General features: G+C 42.2%; 2 protein-coding genes across 6 annotated transcripts in view; both read right to left on the bottom strand.

Moving 5' to 3' along the window:
- Positions 1–26,272, bottom strand: part of AMBRA1 (autophagy and beclin 1 regulator 1) — a 346,870-nt gene that overhangs the window by 290,048 nt on the left and 30,550 nt on the right. Inside the window, 4 exon segments of the mRNA XM_042446971.1 lie at positions 13,605–15,079; positions 15,919–15,985; positions 18,013–18,185; positions 18,917–19,100. Coding sequence (XP_042302905.1) covers positions 13,605–15,079; positions 15,919–15,985; positions 18,013–18,185; positions 18,917–19,100 — 1,899 coding nt within the window.
- Positions 1–26,272, bottom strand: part of CKAP5 (cytoskeleton associated protein 5) — a 537,335-nt gene that overhangs the window by 200,679 nt on the left and 310,384 nt on the right. The gene's annotated exons all lie outside the window — the stretch shown is intronic.

Genomic DNA, 26,272 nt, shown 5'->3' on the forward strand with positions numbered 1-26,272 from the left:
CTGCTTTGGTCAGGACTCACCTGGAATATTGTATTCAGTTCTGGGCAACACGATACAAAAAGGATGTGGCTGGAGAGTCAAAAAGAAGGCCACCAAAATAATGACTGGTCTCATATGTTTAGCCTGGAGAAGAGACGGTTAAGAGGTGATATGATAGCCCTGTTTACATATTTGAAGGGGTGTCATATTGAGGATGGAGCAAGCTTGTTTTCTGCTGCTCCAGAAACTAGGACCCGGAGCAATGGATTCAAACTACAGGAAAAGAGATTCCACCTCAACATTAGGAGAAACTTCCTGACAGTAAGAGCTGTTCAACAGTGGAACACACTTCCACAGAGAGAGGTGGAGTCTCTTTCTTTGGGGGTTTTCAAACAGAGGCTGGATGGCCATCTGTTGGGAGTGCTTTGACTGTGTATCCCTGAATGGCAGGGGGTTGGACTGGATGGTCCTTGTGGTCTCTTCCAACTCTATGATTCATCACAAGACCATTCTAAAACTTTTTCAAATGTAGATCTATGTAAAACATACTACAGCAGTCAAATTGTGATGCAATCAAAACATCTGTCTCCATGATCAGATCCAAGAGAAAGTGTCATTACCATGCCAGCTTTAACTGTGTAAACCCATTCCCGGCCAGCACTAAAACCTGGGCATCTAAGATCAGGTCTAGATCTGGCAGTAGACAAAAATATAAACCTGAATCACCAAGAGGAATTCAATCCCATGTAACGCAAACTCAATCCCATGTAATGCTCTGAGCCTCCTGTTGAATAACTTTGTCTAGATCAGGCCTACACAACATATGGCCCAGAGGCCATATGCAGCCCTCCAAAGGATTTCAGGTGGCCCATAAGGATGTAGAATGATTTCAAGGCTCCTCCGCTGCTCAGAAAGACCTCAAGAGAGGGTCATACAGAGGAGGAGAAGGAAGAGCAAACACTTGCCCTGCTAGGCTCCTCTACTGATTAGTTCCTCCCTGTGTGGTTTTCTCTTGAGAAGGCCAGGTGGTGGTGATGGAGGAGGAGGACAGGCAAATGCTTGCCCCTCAAGGATCCTCTGCTGCCTGGCTTTCTCCCAAGGAAAAGGCCAGTTGGCGCAGGAAAAGGACAGGCCAACACTTGTCCTGCAAGGCTCTGCCACTGCCCTCCTTTCCCCTAAGGAAAAGTCCAGGCGGTGATGGAGGAGGACAAACACTCACCCTGCCAGGCTCCTCCACTGCTTGGGTTTCTCCCAAGACAGCCAGGTGCTGGAGGAAGGAGGAGGACAGGCAAATGCTCACCTTGCAAGGCTCCTCATCCACCTGGCTTTCTCCTGAGAAGGCCAGGCGGTGGACAAGGAAGAGGGGCAAATGCTCACCCCTCAAGGCTCCTCTGTCACTCAGCCTATTTCAGAGGAAAAAGCCAGGTGGTGGTGGTGGAGGAAAGGCAAGGCTCTGCCACCACTCAGCTTTCTCAAGAGGAGAGAGCCGGGCACAGGAGGAGAATGGAATTAAACATTAATTCTAATTAACACTATTAATAAATAAATAATAATAAAAGCTTTATTTCTAGCCCGCCTTTCCAGAGATCAAGGCGGGTTACAATGGTGGATTTTGCAATCCAACAACATACAATTTACAATAAAAACATTGTCAGAAATTTACAATTACATTATATAAAACATTATATAAAACAACAACAATAACAATTCCAAGCTAGCAGCAATTGTAACAACGGTGAGGGGGAGAGGGATCACAACAGGGCTATTGGGGGTATGCCTGTTTGAAAAGATACGTTTTCAGCCCTTTTTTTAAATTGGGCTAATTAATTAGTATTTAATTAAAACCTATCTGTGGCCCAAAGAAGTTTAGCCTATTTTCATTTTGGCCCCTACCGGTTTTATCATTCATTTTCATCAAGATGAAGTTTAAAATCAAATTTAGTTCTTTGATCTATACTCTGCCTTTCTCCCAATATGGGACTCAAAGAAGATTCCAATGTTCAGCTGATCTAGTCAGCCAGGTATGAGAGATATAAAAAATGTTAGATTACTTTCAGAGATAACCTGTTTAGAAGGAATATCCAGTCCAGTGGTGGACCATAGACAGTCTTCATTTCCCCCCAGTAATAGAATGGAAATTAAAGGATAAGAATACATTTTTTGCATCAAAATCTCCGATCATCAAAATCTCTAAACTGGCTTCAAGAGATTTTGATGATCAGAGATTTTGATGCAAAAAATGTATTTTTATCCTTTGATTTCCATTATATTACCCAGTCTTCATTTGGAAAAAATGTATTTTTAACATCAAATGATATTGTTAAGATACTGTTTCATTCCAAACAAATGTAGTATTATACAGCATGCACCATACAGTAGAAAATATACCATTATTACTGTCCCCACATTAGGATTTCCAATAAAATAAAATGGACAGCATTCAAAATGTTCCATTTTTTTTCTTCAAGTGGGGAATCAATAGCTTTTATCAGACTCCCAAAGGAGTCCATGACCCAGAAAAGGTTATGAACCAGTAATCTACTCTATATTGCATGAAGTCCAGCCTCCATACAATCATTACACAGTTGCTGCTCCTGCTACACAGAGGGGATTCATGGATGTAGAAAGATGGACTATGTGAAGCCTTTTCAAATTATCTTAAGTGAAGAAAAAAGCAGAACGAGATTCTGTAATTCTGTTTAAGGTTTGAGAAAGGCACCCTCTAGTGGCATGAAAGACACATGGATACCATGCTTATTTTAATATAAATACATCTGAGGGTTGCTTGCAAGCGGTCTGGAGGTTCCCAAAATGTTTTAAAATATAACTCTCATAATCCCCAGACAGTACATGCCATACTGAATGGAAATGATGGGGGTTGTACTCCAACACATCAAGAAGGTTAAGACTGGAACACAGGTTAGCTATCAGCTCCCATCCCCGCTAAAAAAAAATCTTCAAAGAAAATGTAGGTACAGTAAGTCATTCTAAACAAAACAACATTAGAAGGTCTGACAAAAGTATATAAATTATATAAAATTAACTTAAATATTAAACAAGGATGCCCTAGAGACTAGTTCAGAAGACAAACATTTTATTCAGCTATATTCCAATACATCATCTCAGTGAAAGGTTCTTTCCTGGAAGGGAAGCACTCCCAATTTTTTTCTTCTCAACTCTTCTGGCCTTGTTCTTCTGCTCCTCCTAGGAAACTTTGTCCCTTTGAGTAAAATCAGTAACATTTTACTCAAAACCTAGAGGGAATACTGGAAAATAAATACTGCAGGCAGAGATAACTCTCACATGGTAATATTTACATTCTGCTATGGAACAGAATTGATGCCAATAGCTTGGCTCACAAACTGTGTATGGTGCATGATCTCATCTGATACCATGCCAAGCTACAAGCTGGTTACTCTTGTTCTGTAATAATTTTGTTTAACAGATATCAAACTGAGGACAAGAATCTTGCTCTTTAATTCATGGTCTAAAAATTTCATTGAAGCAGGGGCAGTTGCTAGAATTTTATTTAAAATAATAGCTACAAACCACAAAATAGTCCCACTTGAAATTTTACAGAAACTATGAGTACAGAAACAGAGGGGCTAGCCCCAAGACCAATTTCATTGACTAACCTAATGTAGACGTAAGCCCCTCTAAGCAAAATACAAGTATAGGATTGGCCCACTAGCCTAACATAGGGAAGAATGTAGGAGTATCATTCAACTTGCAAACTGCCACTTGAGTCTACTATTGGAATATGCTAAGACCAGGTTAATAACAAATTTCCACAGGGCATTTACTGCCGTAGCCCCCAAACTGTGGAACAACTTGCCAGAGGAGATCCGTCTTATTACCACCTTAGATGCCTTTAAGAAGGCACTTAAGATGGATCTCTTCAGGCAGGCCTATCCGCCCAATCTGTTTTAAGAGAGTTAGAAATACAGTGCTCCCTCGGGTTACGAAATTAATTCGTTCCGCGGCTAATTTCGTAACCCGAAAAACCTTCGTAACCCGAATTGCCATAGGCACTAATGGGAAAAAAAGCCGCGGCTCCGCCGCGGCTCCATTTAAAACAGCGCCGGCGTTTTTTCGTAACCCGAAAAAACGTTCGTAACCCGAAACAATAAATCCCTATGGGATTTATTCGTATCCCGAAAAAATTCGTAAGCTGGGTAATTCGTATCCCGAGGTACCACTGTACTCCACCTCTGTTTGTAATGATATGTATTTTAAATGATGGTTTAGTCAATACATTGTATTGGTAATGGTATATTGTTTTATTGAGTGTATTTTATATGACATTGTAGTACAATTAATCTTGTAATTGTTTTTATTGTTGTAATCCCACCTCAATCTGCAGGGAAAGGAGGGAATATAGATAAATATTATTATTATTATTATTATTATTACTACTACTACTACTACTACTACTACTATTAGAATAATTGAGGCGAACACCTGATACAGCAGGAGCAGATGAGTGGTAGTGAGGTATCTGGAGAACAGAACTGTACTGCCACACATGTCCTGTACCTTCAAAGCATGCAGGATTCTTTCCTAGGGTTAGTATTGAAGTAATTTTAGTTGCCAATGCAATCAGCTTCTGTATCCGGAAATTTTAGAGAAAGCAATTTTTCCTTTGCTTTAGACAGCAAAATGTTTGGCTACTTGTAAAAAGGCAGAACTGCCTCCAGATGACCACACCGGGGATTGTTTCAAAACCCCATCCACACCATTTAAAATAGGTATATGTGGAAATGTGACTAATAAACAGTTTTTCAGATCATCCATTTAGATTGGCAAATTATTATTTACATTTAATCCCTCAGCAAAAAAGTACCCTGATAGCTTAGTCATTAAAATATAGAAAACTGAGTATAACTATGGCATAACACTAAAGTTCAAATGCAAATCCACTGAAAACACAACACAGAAGAATCTCAATTACCAGTTATCCAATAGTGCTATAAAAATAGTGTCAAAAGTAGTGTCACTGCTCTCTTCAACACTTAGCCAATCAAGCTACACTCTTACAGAGTATATTATAGAAAAAGCCTTTTTTCGGATAACTTCCTTCTGCATCTTTGTGACAAGCATTTTTGGCATGTACAGTCTCCTCAGCTGAGTTCAAAGTCCAGCTGAAAATATATGAGATGCCCAATCTTCTGCTCTTTCTTCTCCCTCCATTTATTCCTACTTTGAACTTTTGATCTACAGATTTCTATATCAGGATATCATGTATACTAAAAGCAATTCTATTATTTTGACTGCAGTTGAAATAACCTAACTAAGCACTAGAACGGTTTCATCAAGTTTTGGAAAACTGCAAGGCTTGGAGAACAAAAAAACAAACAAACAAACAAAAACCAAGTCCTAAGAGGGAATACCCAAAAAAGGTCCAACAGAATAGAAGCATGAAAAGGGTATGTGGAATGCTGACTACTGGGGGAAAGGCAAGAACAAAAACGGAGTATGCTGAAAGAGCTGGTAACAACTCTGGGCACAAGCACTCCATCTGGTATTGTTGGATATCAAAAAGTATTGTTGATATTTGTTGGGCCTCCTTCAGACAAACTAGCAGGACTGCAGTGTTTGGGGAAAGGCTCAGCAAACTTGCAGCTCTGTTGGACTGGCCCCAGCTGTTTGCACTGCACAATCAATCTCCCTAGATAAGACAGGTAGTAAATGCTCTACAGCATCTAGAAACATCACTTGCCCACTCCATGAGAGACATTCAAGCCAACTCAGAGACTCAGCCCTGTTCCTGAATCCAGATTACTCTTCTGAGAGCTTCCTGTCGATCTTGGTTCCCTGCCTCCTACTGATACCTTGGCTCTCAACCTTTGGACTGCTAATCAACCAGCCAGCTTGTCCTTTCACCAAGTGAACTATGAGACTTGTTGCCCTCCTTTCCTGTTTGCGTACCAACTCTCTTGCTGCTACCCATCACCAGCATGCTCTTCCACCCAATATCCAACTCTGTCCTCCAATTCATGGCCCTCCTATCCCCACGTCTATTCCAACTGACCCTTCTCTTCTACTTTATTTTCCCTTCCACCATAGTTTGCTTTGACCTTAACTACATACAGGCCTATATTCTTGAGGAGCGATTCAGAGAGGGAAAAGGGAAGTTTTCCTGCAGCCTGGACAAAGGGAGGCAAATAAAAACTGTGATGTCATCACCCCTACTTTAGACTGGAGTTGAATATGATAATTTGCTATGACATCTTTTAGTGCTAAAAAATTTCTGGCAATTATTGCTATTTAATGAAGCAACTTTTAAAACCTTTTGCTAGTGTTTGTAGTACAGCCTGCTATATTGAAAACCAGTGTGGCGCAACAGCAAGAATGCTGTGCTGGGATTCAACACTGAAGTTCTCACTGGACCATAAAACTGGGTCACTTTCTCAGCCTGGCATACCCCACAGGGTCATTACGAGGATAAAATGGGAAGGAAGGAAGCTATACACACCACTCTGAGCTCACTGTACAAAAAGCAGGACAAAAATGTAACTAATAAATAAAGTTAAAGAACAGATTGTTATGCACACACATCCACCAAACGTTTAACTGACAAGCAATTAATAGTCTACTAGCATCTGCAACTCAATTTGTTTTTTAGCTTACAACATTCATCTTTACTGTGTGGGGGGGAGCACCTTCAAGTCACCTGTTGAGTTATGATGACCCCATGAATTTCATAGGGTTTTCTTAGGCAGGGAATATTCAAAAATGATTTTACCAGTTCCTCCCTCTGAAATAAAGCCTACAGTACCTGGTATTCATTGGCGGTCTCCCATCCAAGTACTAATCAGATCTGATCCTGCTTAGATTCTAAGATCAGAAAGGATCCATTGGAAAGGATTATGGGAAATGCAATCCAAGAAGATCTGGAGGTCATAGTTATCCAACCTCACTCTCAAATAAAAATGCAGTGTTATACTCCTGCACTAACCGTACAACATGAAAGCAAATTACAGACTGGCCAAGATCCTACTAGGAGCCAACACAAAAAACACTGCACTGGCACTACTCTGCAAGAAAGTTAGGCATCACGACTGGTGAGGAGCACCATGGACTATTGTGAATCTATGAAAATGCTTGCCAAATGTCCAGCCACATGTACAATTGTCCATTACACAAGTATAAAGCCCCAAAGAGATTCTGGACAATCTTATTCTCCAACAATACTAAAGTAAAATCCTATTCATGTACCTACTTAGGTGTTAATCCTACTGAATTTAGCAGAATGCATATATGAGTAAACACAACTAGAGAAGAATTAATATAGGTACAGTGCAGAATATTATCAAAAGCTTAACAGTCTACCAATACTTTCTTCTCATGCACTAGCACAGGGGTAGGCAACCTTTTTGAGCCGGGAGCCGGGTTGCTGTCCCTCAGGCGACTGGGGGGCCAAAGCCGGGGGGTGGAGCTTCCACCCTCCGGGGCGGGGCCACGTGCCAGGGGTGGAGCTTCCACCCTCCGGGGCGGGGCCACGTGCCAGGGGTGGAGCTTCCACCCTCCGGGGCAGGGCCACGTGCCGGGAGTGGAGCTTCCACCCTCCTGGGCGGGGCTGTGTGCCGGGGGTGGAGCTTCCACCCTCCGGGGGCGGGGCCGCATGCCAGGGGCGGAGCTTCCACCCTCCGGGGGCCAGGACTCCCCATTTTTGCAGGCCCCTGACAGGGCCCCAGGACCCGTCAGAGACCGGCAAAAAAGCTGGGGGGGGGCTGCCAGCGCTGGAGGACCCCCTGGAGGGCCCCAGCAATGGCACCGGGCCTCCCAGAGGCCCCCTGCCGCCCTCAGAGCCCTCCTGGAGGGCCCCAGAGACAGCACCAGCCCCCCAGAGGCCCCTGCCGCCCGAGAGCCCTTCTGGAAGGCCCAAGGCCCCCTGCCTCCATGGGAGCCCTCCTGGAGGTCCCCAGAAGCGCACCCTCCTAGACCCGCCGCCTGCTGCACCGCCCAGCCCTCTGGGCGCCCCATTTCGGCCAAAATGGCCGAGACTTCGCCGCCATTTTGGTGAAAAAATGGCATGCCCATAGCCCCAATGGCCGCTATGGGCCCGCAGATTTTGCCGCCCAAAATGGCTGCGCCCTCCTGGAGGGTCCCAAATGGCGGCGCCCAGAGCGGCGAAAAGCCGCAACGGGCGGCCGCGGCAGCAACAGCAGCAGCCAGGGGCCAGTGGCCAGGCCTTCGCGGGCCACATCCGGCCCGCGGGCCGGAGGTTGCCGACCCCTGCACTAGCACCATTACATTAAGTAGCTTACATTTATATAGAAATATTTCCAAAGCTAAATTACCCTGAGATGAAACAAATAGACATATGGTAAAGTCAACTGTAAACAAATGGCACTGTCTTTCATACAGCACTCACTGAAGAAAATTAAGTTTCACACTCTCTATTGCTTTGAAACAGCCATATGGCCTTGTTTCACTTTATTCTGTATCCATTTACAAAATACTTTCATTATCAATTTACCTGGGACCAAAGTTTCCTGGCTATACCAGAAAATCTATCTGCACCAAATCACATAATTGGTCTATCTTGTTTCAGATCAAACCATTTGGGAGAGGCATACAGTCTTTTTAATAGGTTTATTGGATCTGTCCTTCCAATAAAAAAATGAGACTAGGGATACCAATAAAAAGAGCCAGCTAGAAGGTAATTAATATCTATGTGTGTTACGTAATATAATTACTATATATACTCATGTACAAATCGACCTCATGTATAAGTCGAGGTCAACTTTTTGGGCCAAAAATATGGATTTTTCTATGACCCGTGGATACGTTGAGGGTGTGCCCTCCTCGGCGTCTCCCTCACTGGGCTTTCCTCGCAAAAGAAACATAGCCAGGGAGAGGCTTTTGGGCGATCGCGCGCCCTCTCCTTGGCGTCTCCTCAGCCAGGCCCCTTCACTGAGGAAAGGGCCTCACCCAGGAGAGGCTTTGGGGAAGGCGACCACCCTCCCCGGCGTCTCTTCGGCAGGGCTCCTTCTCCAGAGAAGGGGCCTCGCCGAAGAGAGGCTTTTGGGGAAGGCAGTCGCCTCAGCCAGGCCCCTTCTCTGGGGAAAGCCTGGCTGAAGAGAGGCTGCAGGGTGCACAATCGTCTCCCTCGCTGGGCTTTTCCCGTCAGAGGGAGCCAAGCCAAGGGGGGTCTGTGGGGCAATCGGGCACCTTTCCCAGCGCCTCCCCAGCTTGGCTATCTCTTGCAGAGTTAGCCTGGCTGGGGAGAGGCTTGGCCAAAATACCGCATTACCCCGTAGATAAGTCGACCTGCGATTTTGGATGCCATTTTGGGGCAAAACTTTCTCGACTTATAGTCAAGTATATACAGTAACCAAGTCCACTCAAAGATTAGAACACCTCTGACACATGACCAATGTGTAAAACATGATATAGGGTCAGCATTCATTTAGCCTTCATTAACTCTACTTCTGGCAGATACACTTCACAAACAAGCAATGTCTCAAACTTTTAAATCAAGTTAAGAAAAACTAATCTGACACAGAGATAGCAGACACAGAGACAGCCAACACTCCAACTACAGTACATATTTCACTTCATCTGAAGCCTGCAACTGCCCATTCAATAACTGCATTGCTAAGTGTGGCATCTGCTGGACAAACAAGTGATTGGGTGTTCATTAATACATTGATTTCTTCTGCTAATCCCCACACTATAGGATATCAATGTAACCGAAGGACTCTCTTTGGGAGTTTTGGTGATTATTTTATTTTATTTTGGTCCTTTTCCTTGTTCAAGCTATACATGGGATTGCTGGGATAATATTGCAACCTAGAGCAGAGTAACAACAGCATACTGAAAACAGCTAGCTCTACTGTTCATATCTAAACCTGGTTCACCAATTCTAACATTCAGAAATCTGTGAACAGTCACTGAGCACTTGTTAGTCATTAAAAGATTCTGACCTTCCTTGATCATTTAAACATACTGTCTGGAAGTACTACCATACCCTAGTTAGCAAATGGAGTTCACATATGACCAAAGCTTCCAACAGCTAAGAAAGTGGTCAGGCCAGTTTGTCACATTAACTGCACACTGATGACATATACCAATCTAACCTCAAAATCCCATGTACCAGCCTACAGTGTGCTCTGCATAAGAGCTGCCTTCATAAAGTACATACCAAGAAGTCGGACTGCTGTCTAAATGCATTACTCCACCTGTTGACAGGATGTACAACTTGCAGCACTTTGCCAACTGACCTCCAGACTTTTCAGCAGTTCTTACTGCCTTCCTAGTAATACCTAAGATACAAATTCTAATCTAAAGACTCTGTTACTTGGCATCAGTAACTCTCAAAACCATCTTCTCCCAATCATGTTCCATCACAGTTGTACTGCTGTGCAAGAACAGCCTTTGATTCTATTCACTTTTATCTTCCAAAGTACAGAAGCTGCTTTGCAACAGTTCCTTGCTATTTTTTATATTTATATCTTGCATTCCTTCTAATATGGACCCAAGCAGCTCTAGCACCTGCTCCTGCTAATATCTGAATCTGAAAACTAAATGAAAAGGGCTTATAGCACGACTTGGCCACCATACCACTGTCTTCCAAGCTGTCAGCTAATGACTGGATAAAAGGCCCCATGCTATTGGCTCCTACCATATGGTTCCTGAATAAACCATAACAGAAAAGGTGATGCCATGGAAAGTGTCCAGAATGCTCACACTGTGTCTCCAGCATCCACTCCACTGTGATGAGAGGGAGACAATTCATAGCAGAAGTAAAGAGTGTAGGAAACAGTCTTTTGTACAAGAAAGTTACTAGGGCTTTGTACTGCTGAAATTTGCAAGGACTGCATACCAAAACAAGCCCACGCACTGGGTTGCCTGCTCCAGATTCATTTACCATAGCAAAAAACATCTGTTTAGAGAGGTAAATGACTGACAGATTGTCTGAGAACAGCTGCCACTGCCTCAGAGGAGATGGAAGAACGTAACCACCTATGACAGTTAATACAGCTCAAAGACTGAATCAGCAAGATCATAACAAACAAGGAACAGTCTGAATAGGTCACATGCAGTCCATCCTCTGAGAATGAGTCCACTTGCTTTTTACACTATAACTAAACCAAAAAAAAAAAGATCATCACAATATGTGGCTAAACCACTGCTTCCCCTCAACAGTCCACATGGTAACTCCTACTTATTTTCAATATGCTGTAATCTAACCACAGTTATTTCATCTCCTACAGATGTTTAATTCAGTTATTTCAATAAATAAATGCAAAGCAGAGTATAGCCACTGAGGCAATAGAAATGCATAAATAATTAAAAATGCAATAAAGAGACATAGAAACAAAACTCATCTTTCTAAAAATAAAATGACTGCATGTTAAACTCTTTAAAATAATTTCTTTGGGACTTTCGATCTTCCAGTATTTCTATCATTACCAGACTCTTCTATACATTTCCTACTCCGTCTTCCCTCAAGCCAATTCTATAACATCACAGGTGCACTCCATAACCTCCCCAAGTTTATCTTGAAAGCACAGACATACACACTTTCAGCCAGCGCCACCCCAAACACTGCTCCCTCTTCTGGCTTCTCACAATCACACACTATGGGTAGCATAACTAATAAAAGCTTCTCTAAGTCTATAGGATGAAGTACATATTAATAAATATAATTTTAATACAATAAAGTTTAATTGGCTTTCTCTTTCATTTCTCTTGGGAAGAAGGTCTGTTGATTTGAAAAGAAGCTTTGCCAAAAATGATTTTCCAGCCCCAGTACTTCTGGTAAGCATTGAACTTTCCAAGACTGCTATATGTGGCAAACACTGTGCCTGGCCCATGTCTTTCAAAACATATTACAGTCCTCCCTCCATTTTCACGGGGGATCCGTTCCAGATCCACTCACCCCCCCCCCCCGTGAAAACTGAAACTCGCATATATTGAAGCCCCATTGGCTTGAATGGCCACACATTTTCAGGCATGCGTGGCATTTTAGCCAATAAGGCGCTCCCCTGCATGAGTAATTGAGACCGTGGACTTCAAATCCACGAAAATAGAGAGGTGACTGTAATAGTCCAGCATGAGGTAAAAGCCTTTTAGCTGCTATAAAAAAATTTAAATTGGTACAATCTGTATATGTCAGTGGACAGGGAAGGGCCTCTATACCTACCAACAGGTATGAATGAAATAAAGTGGATATAAGCAGCCTGAAGACCAGTCATTCAAGGTAAGATCAGTCATTCATATGGGGGCGGGGGGGCGGGTGAGATAAGCACCTGTTAAGATCAGCATTAGGTAAATTTAGAGTAATTGTACAGTCAACCAGCAGACTACTAAAGCACAGAGGGGTGGAAGTAAGGCAGAGTTTTTCAAACAGAAAGATATGCTGTCATCACAAAAACTAAATATTAAACATGAAGCTTAAAAACTGCTTAATAATGTGTTAAATGCAACTCAGAATCATAGGCCTGTTACAGACTGCCAAAATAAAGCTGCTTCGGGTCTCTTTGGAGGTAAGATATTTAAATGATGCATGAGTCCTAAGAGTCGGGAGGTCGCGCCAAAGCCACACTCCATTCCTAAGCACTGGAGTGCAGCTTTGGTGCAGCTTCCAGATTCTTAGGATGCATGCATAATTTAAACAGCATACCTCTAAAGAGACCCGAAGCAGCTTCATTTTGGCAGTCTGTAACAGGCCATACTTTCTTAATGTGATGAATAAAAAATATGTTCTTTCCTCAAAAAAGCAGTATTTCCCTTCCAGTACAACATGTTTCTGGAAGAATTCAGTGCTTCCCTCCAAGTCTAGAGAATAAACACTTAAAATATTCTCTTAACCATCTTCAAGTAATTGTGAGACACACTGTTCAAGATCAAAATAAGGTAAGAACTGTCATACTTCTCAAAGTAAGAAATTATTATATGTAGAAGTAACTATAGTCAACTTGTATAGCGGGATTATTCCTGAAAGATAAGAGGCCACTCACCCTACTTCAGTGGGGAGATCCCAGCATTTGCTGCTTTTGGCAGCTGAAATTATATGAAAACATCCTATTGAGGATTTCCAATGTACTGCATAAGCTATTTCAGGAATGTCCATGGTTAGTAAATATAAACAACGCCTAGGTGACAAGAAAATAACCATTGGACAGAAATTATTTCCAACTACAGTGGGCCCTTGCCTTACGCGGGGGATCCATTCCGGACCCCCCCCCCCCGCATAAGGCGAATTCCGCCTATGCTGGAGCCCCATTCATTTGAATGGAGCTCATGCGCGGCGGCGTGGGAGTGCACCATGCATTGGAATGGGATGCACTGCCCTTTGCGCCGCACGCGCACCCCACAGTTTGAGCGCGTATGCTCAAGTCCGCGTAAAGTGCGCCCACCTATAACGCGGGCGCACTGTACATAGTGCAGTTCTTCCTCCCCCGGATAGCCCTAGCACATTTTAAATTACCTTTATTTCTGACTGAGCCCTTGTGTAGATGCTAGATCATCCCTACATCCAGATTTCTAAAAGAAACATTCATGATCTTATCAAACACGACTATTTCCTCATCTGTTCAGTTGTTCACATTTGATGGCATGGTTCTAGGCAGTGATTGAGAAGGCACATAACTGGAAGAGTCTAACAGTCTTACCTCCTGAGTGAATCCTCCTCTGAACTTTCCTCAGGCATTTCCTGGTTTAAGGCGTCCTGTGATACATTCCCAGGTCTATTTGAAGCAGATTGGCTGTAAACTCTTTCCCAGTGCCCTGTCTCCTGGTTAAAGACCACTCTCACAGTCCTTTCCTCTGGAGGGTTAGACGATCTTCCCAGTGGCAGCCTACTAGAGGGAGAAGTTCTGTTTTCCATTCTCTCAGAAGATGGTAGCTGGCTACTGCTGGATGGCACACCTTCAAATGTGCTTTGGACCTGCCCTGGTGCATAGCTAGGCGTGCTTCTTTCCCAGCGAAGTGTATCATTGTTAAAAGTCAGCAGGTTGTGACAGGCGCGACAGCGGTTCAGGTGCCCCCGTGACAAATTGGAATTGTTTTCACTGCTATGTGGGGTCTGTTGATGAGAAGGACCAGGCCTATCAGGCTCTATGTTGTTATTAAGCATTTCTTGGGCCTGATGTGACTGATTGGACTCGCCACCTATTCCCTGATCTAGCTCCTGTAGCCTATCATATTCCAAGAAGAACCGCCTCAAGTCACATTGAAGCTCATTGCGAAGGCTGGCTGGATTGCTTGGGCCAGCACTACTGGCGCTTTCTGCTTCAGCTCCAGGAGCTGGAAAACCCCTCCCTTCTGTAGCTGAAGTATAAACAGAGGACTGGGAGCTTCCTTCTTGTTGTCTCAATACTGACAACAAACTCACTGAAGAGGCACTGGTTCTAGGAGGAGGCATACCTTCCAGCTCAGAGCGAGGGCCCATATTCAACACTGTTCGAGTCCATTCAGAACCCTCTAACCCAGAGGCCATCTCTCTTGGGTGGATCCTGGACGGATGACCTGACAAAGGCCCACTAAGGGATCTACGAGTGGGCCCCAGGCTAAGGTTGCGCAGGGAGTTGCCAGCAGTACTGCTTTGCACAGTGCTGAAAGCAGATGGTCGATTAAGGAGTCCCTGCTCCTGCTGTGCTGTAGATGCCTGCTCCTGGGGCTGGTAAGGCTCCATTTGCACAGAAGAAAAAGATGTGCCAGTGGACCCGGAGGATGTGGAAGGGGCGTTGTCCTGGGACGGGAAAAGAGGAGAAGGAAGTCTTGCACTAGAACATCGCCTGCAAAGGCACAACACCCCCAGATGCTGGCAACATTTTACTGAGGGGTAACTGACAGGCTCATTGAGGCCATTATAGGCAGATGCTCTAGAGGCTTCACTAGCTGGAGGTGGTGGTGGAGGAGGTGGAGGTGGAGGAGGTGGGGGAGGGGGAGGGGGAGGGGAGGGAGTAGCTGAGTCTTGCATGGCGTTTTGCTCTCCCACCTGGATACCAGAAGAGCGTGAAGACAGCATATGCAGGAAATTATGAAGGAGTGGTGTGCGTCTCACAGGCTGAGACTGGAGAATGGACCGTTGACGATAATGTGGCATTTCTGTATTATCCACAGGTATTTCCACCTCTTCATCATTCTGCAAAAGAAAATGCAAGTGGCTGAATCCCTTGTTTTGAAATAAGGCAGAAAACAACAACAAAAGAATCACTGCAACAAGCAAAGCAAAAAACTTAATTCTTTTTTATTATTATTATTTAGTATTTTTGAAATTTTACAAAACAAAACATATTTAACATTCTTTCCATACATATATGTACTTTTGCATCTTATTCATTTTTTTAACAAAAAAATCCTAAATATCCCCTCAGTGCACCCCACCATTCCCTTCTTTCCAAAATTTTAACTCCTCCTGTGGAGGTAATTTCCCATCTTCTTTTCTTAATACATTTTCAATAAATTTTCTCTTTATAGGACTTGCTTTCTGAACTCAGAAAAGCCTACCTTATATTGCTACAGTCCACCCTGCATGGTAGAGCAGTTTTGCTATAGGTTTGGCCACATCTACATCTTACACAGTAAAGTCCTACTGCAGTTCATAAGAATGATCAGAGCGAAGTAGACTTTGGGAACATTAACATGAACAGATGCGGTGGGAAGGCAGTTATCAGGGAACGGTTGACATTAGGTATAAGGATCCTTTTTTTCTTACCTCCTAACCTTCTTTTGGAAAGTTCACACTGGCTTATTCAATGGTCTCCCATCCACATTCTATGTGATTCACATCTATTTATCTTTCATAGGATTATATGATCAGATACTTCCAGATCACTCATCCTCAATTTTAAAAAAATGAACTGATAACATCATACAGAACTCTACACCAAGAGATATCTTAAGTTTGTATTAAAATTCTCAAACATCCTCGGGCTAGGACAGGTAGCATTCTTAAACAAAGTAAAAGACAAATCACATTACCTGTTGGTTAGAAGGGTTAACAATCGCTGTGAGTAAATAATGCCCAAGGGGATCAAATCGTACTAGTCTGGAGAAACAGAAGAAATGTTAATCACTAACAGAACTAGTTGTTCCAGCTGTTAGCACTGAGAAGTGTAATCAATATGAATCACTTGTATGTATGTCTTGCAGTACCCCAATTTCAAAGGAAAAAGGTTTATCCTATTCACAATTAAAAGGAAGAAGGATGTTCATCCATCCCAAAAGAGCCAGATTTTGCCTAAATGGTAAACTGCTAGAATGGACAGCAACACACACACACACACTTTAGGAAAAAACATATTTAGTCACAGAAACAGAGTGGGACAGCATAATATTCTGTCATTTTTGCACAGCCATGGTGGGATGTGAACTTTCTTTTACAGAATATGCTATTATTTCAGATTATCTAGTAGTTTGTTTTGGGATGGAAAATGGACTAGATATAGATCTTCATAACAAACAGAAACCAGAATTTGAATGGGTGAACAATGCAGTATTAAGATTGCATTCATTTATCCAAGCAACAAAACCTCTGTACAAGTATCTGTTCAGTTTTTGTTTGTTGGTAGTATCCAACAAACCACTTCAGCCAACAGAATAGCTGCAATCAATGGAAGAGAATGGGGAGACTCCCCCAATCCCCTAAAGTCTCATATACTCCCTCAAAATCTGTACTCCCCAGAGCATATTAGGAAAATGATACAAGAGGCTGCAATGAGAAGAGGAGGGATATCCTTGGACAAGAATAAGAATGGATTTCATCTTATGAATTCAAGTCTCAGAGTGAGCCTGTATAAACACACTTGCTGTCTTCTAGAAGCCTGAGGTACACGGGATGTTGGTTTCAACTCAAAACAAAGTCCTCAAAAATCAAAAGCAATCTATATCACATAGTCCAATACTCACAGGTATGAAATATATTTTAAGATCAACTACAAAAATGCAAGCTTTCAAGTATTCCAGTACTTCTCATTAGGCTATGTGCAAAAATTAGGGAGGGATAAGTAGACCTAATAGTTTAAAACATCTAGCATGACCAAGCCTTATGGTACAATCTGACATTCCCAGTTTGCCATGAAGCACAGTTCAGCTTCTGCCACCCTTGGCTACCAAGGATCCTGAATCAACTATAATGGTTACAGAAAGTGTCCTCACTTTTATATATATATATTTTCTAAAGTATTAACTTTTTGTTATATACAACTTTTTGCATCTGCTCTACCATCACCCCAAGTAAATAGAATTGGGGGGGGGGGATCTCCAGAACACTGTATCTCATGCAACCAACAGATAAATTAAACGCATATCCCTGATTTAGTTTAACTAACAGAGGCGCTTTACAGACCGCCCAAAAGGGCGGTCTGCCGGCGCTGGTGTTTACTGCGCCAGGGAACCGCAGCAGACAAACCGCGCAATTCTCTGGCGCAGTAAAAAGAACCCGCAAAAAGCAGGTTCTTTTTGCGGTGCGGTTATGACGTCACAAGGCGCCAGGGGCACACTTGCGGCGTCATTTCCACGCCGTGACATGCGGACGCTAAGCGTCCACTATGTCAAAATGGTGGTGCCCATGCAGAATGGACGCAGCCATTTTGTATGTACTCAGCACGTACTAGGGTTAGGAGCATCCAGAAAGGACGCTCCTTCCTAACCCTAGTACATGCCAAGCACGTACTATTTGGCGGAGTGGAAACCACCATTGCTAACAAGTCTCAGAATTCTCCTAGTTTGAGTAATGTTTTGGGAGGTTTAGCAAGGGTTCAAAAACTCAAGTATAACTTGCATTTTACTACTAACATTTATCCCATTGTTCCTTTGGAAAACTCAGATCAGTTTATATATGGTTTCCAGATATCCTGCAGCCACACAGTAGGTATGGTGAGTTTAAGCTTTTGCAACATCAAAACCTTCAAAACCATTCTTTCACAAACTAGTTTATCACTAAACTCTGAAGTGCAATGGACAAACTCTTCCTTTTACATCTACCTAGTATAACTATGTCCCTAAAGATTTTCTCCAAAGATGACTCCTCTCCCATATTTCTTCTCAATTATACACTCACAAAGGACTACTCACCTAACTCGCTCCATTTCACTGGCTGTCTTCACAACTGCAAAAGGCTCCCGGCGACTCCAGTCCCAAAAGTGGATCTCATTGGCTGTTGCAATTAGCAATAACTGGGCCGTTGGATGAAAAGCCAAGGATGCAATGGCATTGTTGCTGTCTGTAAACCAGCTTTCGCTTCCACCCTAAGAGCAAATCAGCTTAGAATCATGAATGGGTTTAAAACAGAGACTCCTCCCCTCCACCCAAAATAGGACTCCATCACTTATCTGATTCCATGCCTACAAGAGAATTATCTCAAATGGTTCCATCTTATATTTGCCCCATAACTGCACAGACTTTCTTTATCTGACTGAACTAAAGGCACTGCTATGTACTATAGAAGCTACACAAAGGGTATGACACATTCCACAGCAATTAAAATTTATCTGAATCTGCTAGGCTTATCAGTTTATCTGAATTCACACAGACTTTACAGGTATTCCACATCAGGAAATAGTGATCAGCATGAAACACCTCTTATGGCACAAAACTTATAGTAGTCTTTCATCAAAATATCCACTGTTCTCAGAAATGAAAATGAGTGATCAAAAGGATTTATCATTATCTAGTAAAGATGCCTTCCACCGTCTCACAGCAAGACTCCAAAGTATGCTACACTTTGACAATTTGAGATCAGGAAGAATTCAGAACAATGAAGACTGGGAGGAGATATTTGGCTGTAGGAAGCATGTCACTGGACACACCCACATGGTTCTTTGAATATGCAGGTTACCAGAGGGGTGTGGGAAAATCACAAGGGGGGGGGGGAAGGTCCACATGATAGTGGCAATGCATATATAAACCCTATGAATTAAAAATACATTTTAAAGGCCCTGTATAAAAAGAAATGAAAGTTGCATTAGAAGGAACTTACGTGCAAATCCCAGATTCTAACCTCTCCATCAAGACACCCTGATGCAATAAGCCCTGGGATGGTAGGATGAAAGGTTACACACCATGGAGTACGTCGGTGCCCAACCAGAGAGTGCACACACTTGCCCGTTTTCACCTCTGTGATATAAATATTGTGATTCACATGTGTAGATGCCATAAGGGTCCTGAGAAAAAATAAAAAGCTCTATAAACATTTGGTCCATGTGTTGGATGTTGTTTAGCAAGCTGTATAAGAAACAGAGACGGATGGATGCAAGGAGGATATGAACCTCTGCAAAGAGGTAGAAAATTATGAATCTTTTGTGCAGAATCCTCTCCGGATATGAAGCCCAATACAAAGCCTATTCAGCTCTAACACCAACTGCATTCATTTTTTTAAAATGATCAGTAACAGCTTATTCTGACTAGCTTTCACTGAGAGTGACACGTCGTAAAAATATACAAACCTAACTTAACACTGCTAAAACTTAACAATAAGTACAATAAGTTAATTATTATTTATTATCATTTTGCTATAGCTCAGGGGTAGGCAACCTGCGGCCCGCGGGCCGGATGCGGCCCGGCAAGGCCTTGGGACCGGCCCCAGCCCGGCCTTGCCGCCGATTGCCGCCGGAGCCTTTGGCCTATCAGGAGGAGGCGGGAAGGGGGGGGGCAAGCGGCAGGCAAGGGAAGAAAGCGGCGGGCAAGGGGGGCAATTGTCTATAGAAGCCTCCGAAACATGCATTTATATTAACATTTTTTTAAAAATCAGCAATTTTTAGCGTGTTCTCCATTTTTTAAAAAAAAGTGTCCTCCATTTGAAATGTCTGTCCTACATTTGTCCCAGTTTATTTATTTATTTAATTTTTTTTTAAAAATTATTTAATTATTTATTTTTTGGCTTCGGCCCCCCAGTTGTCTGAGGGACAGCAACCCGGCCCACAGCTCAAAAAGGTTGCCTACCCCTGCTATAGCTCCTTCATTTTTGTAATTAGTGTAAGCTTCAAACCTATCAATTAAAACAGTGCTTCTAAAAGTTCTCTGATATCGGGGGCCAGTACAATGTTTGTGACCATTTTGCTACAGCTTTTCTTTCTATTTTATATGGTTTTAAGTTATAGTATGTTTTGCTGGGCCTATTGACTGTAAATAAAGACTGATTGATTGATAACTGGCAGGCTAATTAATTAGATCTTCTTCTCATGTCATATTATATTACATATCTTTTTCTTCCATATTAAGACAGAATTTAGAGAATAATTTCCCTATTTCATATATTTCATCTCATTATGACAGGATGATATTGCGCTGAAATATTTCTTTACAGCAAACCTGCTGAGTGTGGGTCTGTGTGCACACGTGTGTGCAACTGTACAATAGAGTGGGTCCCTGACATCTCTGGGGTTTGGTTCCAGGACCCACCGTACATATAAAAAGTACATATAAAAACAGGGATGAAATTGTTGGAGGTCCCAGCGACAAGCTATGTGAGGACCTTACAGAGGGCATTCTCTATCGTGGCCCCAAGATCTTGGAATAGTCTCCCAGATGAGCTTCGTTCCACCACATCCTTAACTCTTTTCAAAAAGAATCTGAAGACGTATTTCTTTTCCCAAGCCTTCCCACCGTGAAAAATCTTCTCTTACCCCTTTTCATTGATGACCCTGGACTGTATATATCAATTTCCCCTTCCATCTGGCCCTTTTGTCGTTAGTATTACTATGTTGCTTTTAATGCTGTTTTTAATTGATTTTATTGGAATGTTTTTATAAATAATTGTTCGCCGCTTTGATCAAAATTTTGGAAAAGCGGGTTACAAATAAACTATATTATTATTATTATTATTATTATTATTATTATTATTATTAGTGGCAGCTCAAGAACCATTAAATACCATGGAATAAGAAATGGTGTCCCTTATATATAATAGCAAAATCAAGGTTTGCTTTTTGGAATATGTATCGTTTTGGAATATTTTAAAGCTGTGGGTGGTTGAATTCATGGTTAAAAAATCTACAGATATGGAGGACCAACTGTATTTAATGGGCTGAAGCTCTTGTGTTTGTCAGACTTCATGCACAAGGCTTTGCTGGAGATTGTGCAGGAATACATCTTGCCTCTGCTACCTTGGTGTTTTATCAGTTTGTGAGTTTTCCTTATTCCAACAGCAGACATTACATAGCATCAGAGATTAGCGTAGAATCTTCTTTATTGTAGTTGAGAGTGAGTTTGCTCTAACTGAAGATATGGACTCATCTCAGTCTACATTTACTCTTGTTTGCCAAGGTAATTCAGCTGAGTACTAGAGGCATTAGGAACAAGCTTTTCAGATATATGTCACTGCAGCTGGACTTGAAAATAATGCAAAGAGAAGGCAAGTAGCTATCTTGTTACACTGTCTGGGGGAAAAAGGAATGTCTTTATACTTTTATACTTTTGTTTTCACTGAGAAAGATCCAAGAGATTTCTCAGAGGTTCCAGAAAAATTTAGAAATCATTTTTGTGCTGTAAGAACATTGCTTCTGAAAGATTTTGCTTCTGGAGCAATGTGTAGAGTCCAGGAGTTACCGCTGAGCAATTTGTTGCTGAGCTCAAACTGAAAGTTGCTAGTTGTGAATTTGGTAGTGCAAATAATGACATGGTGAGAGAGATAAAACTGTGTTCAGCATGAAGGAGTAATTGAAAGACTTCTGAAAGAATTTGACCTTACTCTTGAGAAGGTCACTGAAATATGCCACGTTGATGAAGTAACAAGAGCTTAGCTAGTAACAGTATCTAAGGAATTATACGAGCTACAGAAGGCTCAGAAGATAAAGGAATTTCAGTTAAAGTTCTGGGAGCAGTAGGAACACAAACATGACTGGATAAAAAGCGTCTTCATTGTGGTACAGTTCACAGACCTTGAAGATGCCCAGCATTTGGATGGACTTGCAACACGTGTGGCCAGAAAAATCATTATGCCAAGTTATGTTATGTTGTTAAATCATAAAAGTATTAAACACAAACAACACATTCATGAGCTTAATGTAAGCAATTTAATAATAGAAAAGTTGACTCAGGAAGTGATTGGTGCAGCAGCAAGTAAAAGTGCTAGGTGTTATGCTATTACTTATATAAGGATGTTTAGTTAACTTTAAGTTAGATATGGGTGCTGAAGCAAATGTCTTGCCATTTAGTATATTTTGTAAGACTGCAGGCAAGAAAGTGATGACTAAGAGTAATGTAGTTCTTGTGGCCTACTGTAGGACGAGAGTACAGCTACTGGAAACCACTGTGTTTGAATGTTACACTTCCAAAAGGGATGGCTAAATTATTGTTTTATGGAACAGATTGCTCAGTAATTCCATTACCAGATACACCAGCTTGTGACATGTTGGATTTAGTTCGTTGGGTTGATAGCATACACACAGCTGAATCGCTAACACAGGAAAAACTCTTTAACCTATATCCTGTGATATTTCAAGGTTTAGGTGAATTTCAGGTCATCATCACATATTGATTCAGCAGTTGTTCCTGTTATTCAAGGATGTTGGGGAGTGCCTTTTGCAATATATGATAGATTAAAGGATACTTTGTGTCTTACAGAAAATGAAGATGTTACATCTTATGTTGTATGCCCTACAGATTGGGGGAGTAGCCTTGTCATCACAGGGAGGAAAAAAGGGACCTTGTGTGTATATCTTGATCCATGAGACCCTTATAAAGATGTTCAGAGACAACATTATACTATTCCTACAGTAGAAGAAGTTTTGAGTCACGTAGTTGGAAAGAAAGTCTCTACAATTGCAGATGACAAAGATGGTTATTGACGAGGAAAAGGGATAAACCTTCATCCAAACTATGTACATTCAATACACCACTGTGGAGGTATTGCTTTAATTGTCTATCACTTTAATATTTGATATTTGAAATTTATACTTTTTTTGAACATTTTCAAACCGTGGATGCTTGAATCTGTGTATAAAAGCTAACTGTATATGATTATAGCAGCAGAGACCGTTAAGCAGCATGATGACATTTTGCATCATATTATAGAAACAGCACGTGCTAAGAATATCAATTTTAATAAAGGAAATATTTAGTTTAAGGTTAACTCTGTAAAGTATATGGGTCATATAGTGACTGCTGAAAGAGTTTAACCGGATAATGAGCAAGTTAAGCTACAGTATTCAGGAAATGAAGCCCCCTCAGATAGACAAGACAAGGTGTGCTCAGATTTTTAGGGTCAGTACAGTATCGGGCAAAGTACCGTCCTCATAAAGCGAAACATCAGGAATAAACTCTTCTAGAACATGGCCACACAGCCCAAAGAAACCCACAATGTGGTGAATGTAAGAGAGTATTATATTAAGTGACCACATTAGTCATGCATCCAGATACAAGAAGCAACAAAGCAAGATTGTCAACTTCAGACATTTCAAGCACTATGTAGAGTAGGGACAACAATATTTGAGAGATGTTGCTCCAGTGGCAAAGTCCTTTTGGCAACAAGATGGTATTCTTTTCATGAAAGAGAGAATGATTACTCCTGTATCTCAAAGACAGAGTATAATGGCATAGCTTTATGAGTCTCAACAAGGCATTCATAAAATTAAAGCTAGGGCAGGAGGATTGATATATTGGCCTGGCACATCAAAAGATATTGACATAGCTGTTAAAAACTGTTCTCTTTGTGCTCATTTTGCTCCTAGCAATCAAAAGGAGCCACATGAGATTCCTGAAGTATCATGGGAGGAGGTGGATGCAGATATTTTTGAATAGGACATAAGAGACACGTATACCTTATACCTCCAGCAATAGATAGATAGATAGATAGATAGATAGATAGATAGACAGACAGACAGACAGACAGACAGACAGATCTGTTCCTTAAGGAAGGATGGCGGTAAAGACAATTTTTTGTAATTTTCTTAAATGTTTGTTTATTGACACAGATATACATGAAAATATAAGCTGGAGTTTGTGAAAAAATAAATCCTGCCTCTGCTGCCTTGGAGTCGTATCAGCCTGTGAATTTAACTTATTACAATAGCAGACATTACAGATACACTACTGATTTTTGAGTATCACTTCTTTTTGACAGACTGCAGTAATCCCATTAGTATATGGTATTTGTCACAAATACAGTGATCTCACGAATAGAAACAAATTCCTGGGACCAACTGAAACAGAATTTCAGGTGGCTATAAAAACAAAGATAAGTTAAGTTGTCAATAGCTCAACCTTCTTTAGTTTTATATGAAACAAAAGCAACCAGAATAACATTTATGACATTTCTGAGAGTGGAGAAGCAAAAGAGATATTGCTACAGTGAGTACAAAACCTGATATGCTTCGTGAGATCTGTGTAAAACCATGTTAAGAAAAACACAGCCCTCTAGATGTTGGATTCAAACTGCCAGTATTCTTCACCATTGGCTAAGGTGGCAAAGTTGCATAAGAGTTGCAGTTCTACCCTTCACTCACCGTGACCAGAATTTCACTGGTTCACAAGAATATCTTCTGTCACAAATAGGAACGTTGGGTACTTACCGTGACACGTTCATTTCCTGCAGAGAAGGGTCCTGGCATCCTGTAATCTGGGTTTAGCTCCTCCTATTTGCTCCTGTAGGCAGGGACTATAAACAAAAGACCGGCCCCTATATAGGGAGGAGCTAGCCCCCCTGAGCCTCAGTCAATAACAAGCCAAGCGACTAGTAAGGTAATCAAGGAACTGAACTTTAGTAACATCAGCTAAGGGTTAACTAGAACACCTCAGAAAAAACTAGTCCAAGAACAAACAAGAACTCAGAAAAAACAATCCAGCAACAAGAAGAAGAACAAGGCAGGTCCACCAACAGGCAGGCAGGGTCGAAGGCCGCAGGCAGCACCGGGTGGGCAGGATGCCAGGACCCTTCTCTGCAGGAAATGAATGTGTCACGGTAAGTACCCAACGTTCCTTTTCCCAGCAGAGAGGGTCCTGTCCTCCTGTAATCTGGGATTTACAAAAGCCCTCTCGAACTGGGAGGGAGGTGCTGCTAGGAGACTATGGCCCCTGACACAATCTGCTGGAGGAACCTCCTTTCAAATGACGCCTCAGTGGACTGAGACACGTCCAGTTTGTAATGTCTTATGAAGGTCGAAGGCGACTTCCATGTGGCCACCCTGCAAATATCTGACAGGGAGGCGCTAGTGGTCAAGGCCGCAGAGGTAGATGCACTCCTGGTTGAGTGCACCATCAACCCCTCGGGTGGAGTGAGATCAAGAGTTCAGTAGCTCTTTGAATACAAGACCTGATTCACCTACTCAGAGTCGAGAGTGGTATCCTGTATCCCAAAGAGGCCAGGCGAAAGGAAAAGAACATCTCAGATGACCTTAAGGTTGAAGCCCTCTTGATGTAGATTTTGAGGGCTCTGCACACATCCAATGTGTACCAGGTCTTTTCCAAGTCCTTCTTAGGATCAGGGCAGAATGAAGGCAGGAGAATGTCCTGTGACACCTGAAAGGCTGAGTTGACCCTAGGCACGAAGGTAGGGTCTGGACGAAGGCACACTGAGACAGGCCTAAAAATACACAAGTCTTTACGTACCGACAGGGCCCCAGCTCTGACACCTGTCTGGCGGAGGGAATGGCCGTGAGGAAGATGACCTTGAGGGAGAGGTGTTTGAGGAAGGCCTCCCAAAGGGACTTGATCGGCCCAACCGTCAGAGCCTTTAAGACCGTCTTCACATCCCAAGATGGAAAACGATGTCTGGTGGGCAGGCCCTGTTGGAAACTCCCCTCAACAGCCTCTTAATGTGAGGATGGCTGCCATTTTAGCTGCTCTCGTATGGAGCAGAAACGACATGATGGCAGACACCTGCCTTATAACCATGTTGGGTCAAGTCTCTTCTTAATGTCATCTTGGATGGACTATAGCAGGTCAGCCACTGAAAACCTGAAGCAGTTGATGAGAACTTGCCTAAGCAGTGGATTATGTGATCAATCAGAATAGAACCTGATCTAATCTGGACCTATGGCAGCTTCCACCCGATCACTGATCACCTTGTCAACTGGTTATAGCAATGAAGGTGATATTAAGGTGATTTTATTTGTAGTAATTAAGACTTACCACTCTGAAAGAGGAATGTTAATGTCTGACCTCCAACTAAAATTTTAAAACAATGTGCAGTTCTTTACTGGAACATCTGTGAACCTGTATAAAATAAGACTAATCCCATGGTTAGGCAAAGAAGACACTGGATTAACCTTTATCTCGCAGACATTGGTGAGTCCACGCAGAAGCGTAGAGGCACTCTGTGTTTACAGGGCATGTGGTCAGAATTAAGTCTGATTTCTTTTGAGGATGAACTTATCTAAAGACTTCAAAAATCACCACA

This window comes from Sceloporus undulatus, chromosome 1 (assembly GCF_019175285.1).
Source record: "Sceloporus undulatus isolate JIND9_A2432 ecotype Alabama chromosome 1, SceUnd_v1.1, whole genome shotgun sequence".
NCBI lineage: Eukaryota > Metazoa > Chordata > Lepidosauria > Squamata > Phrynosomatidae > Sceloporus > Sceloporus undulatus.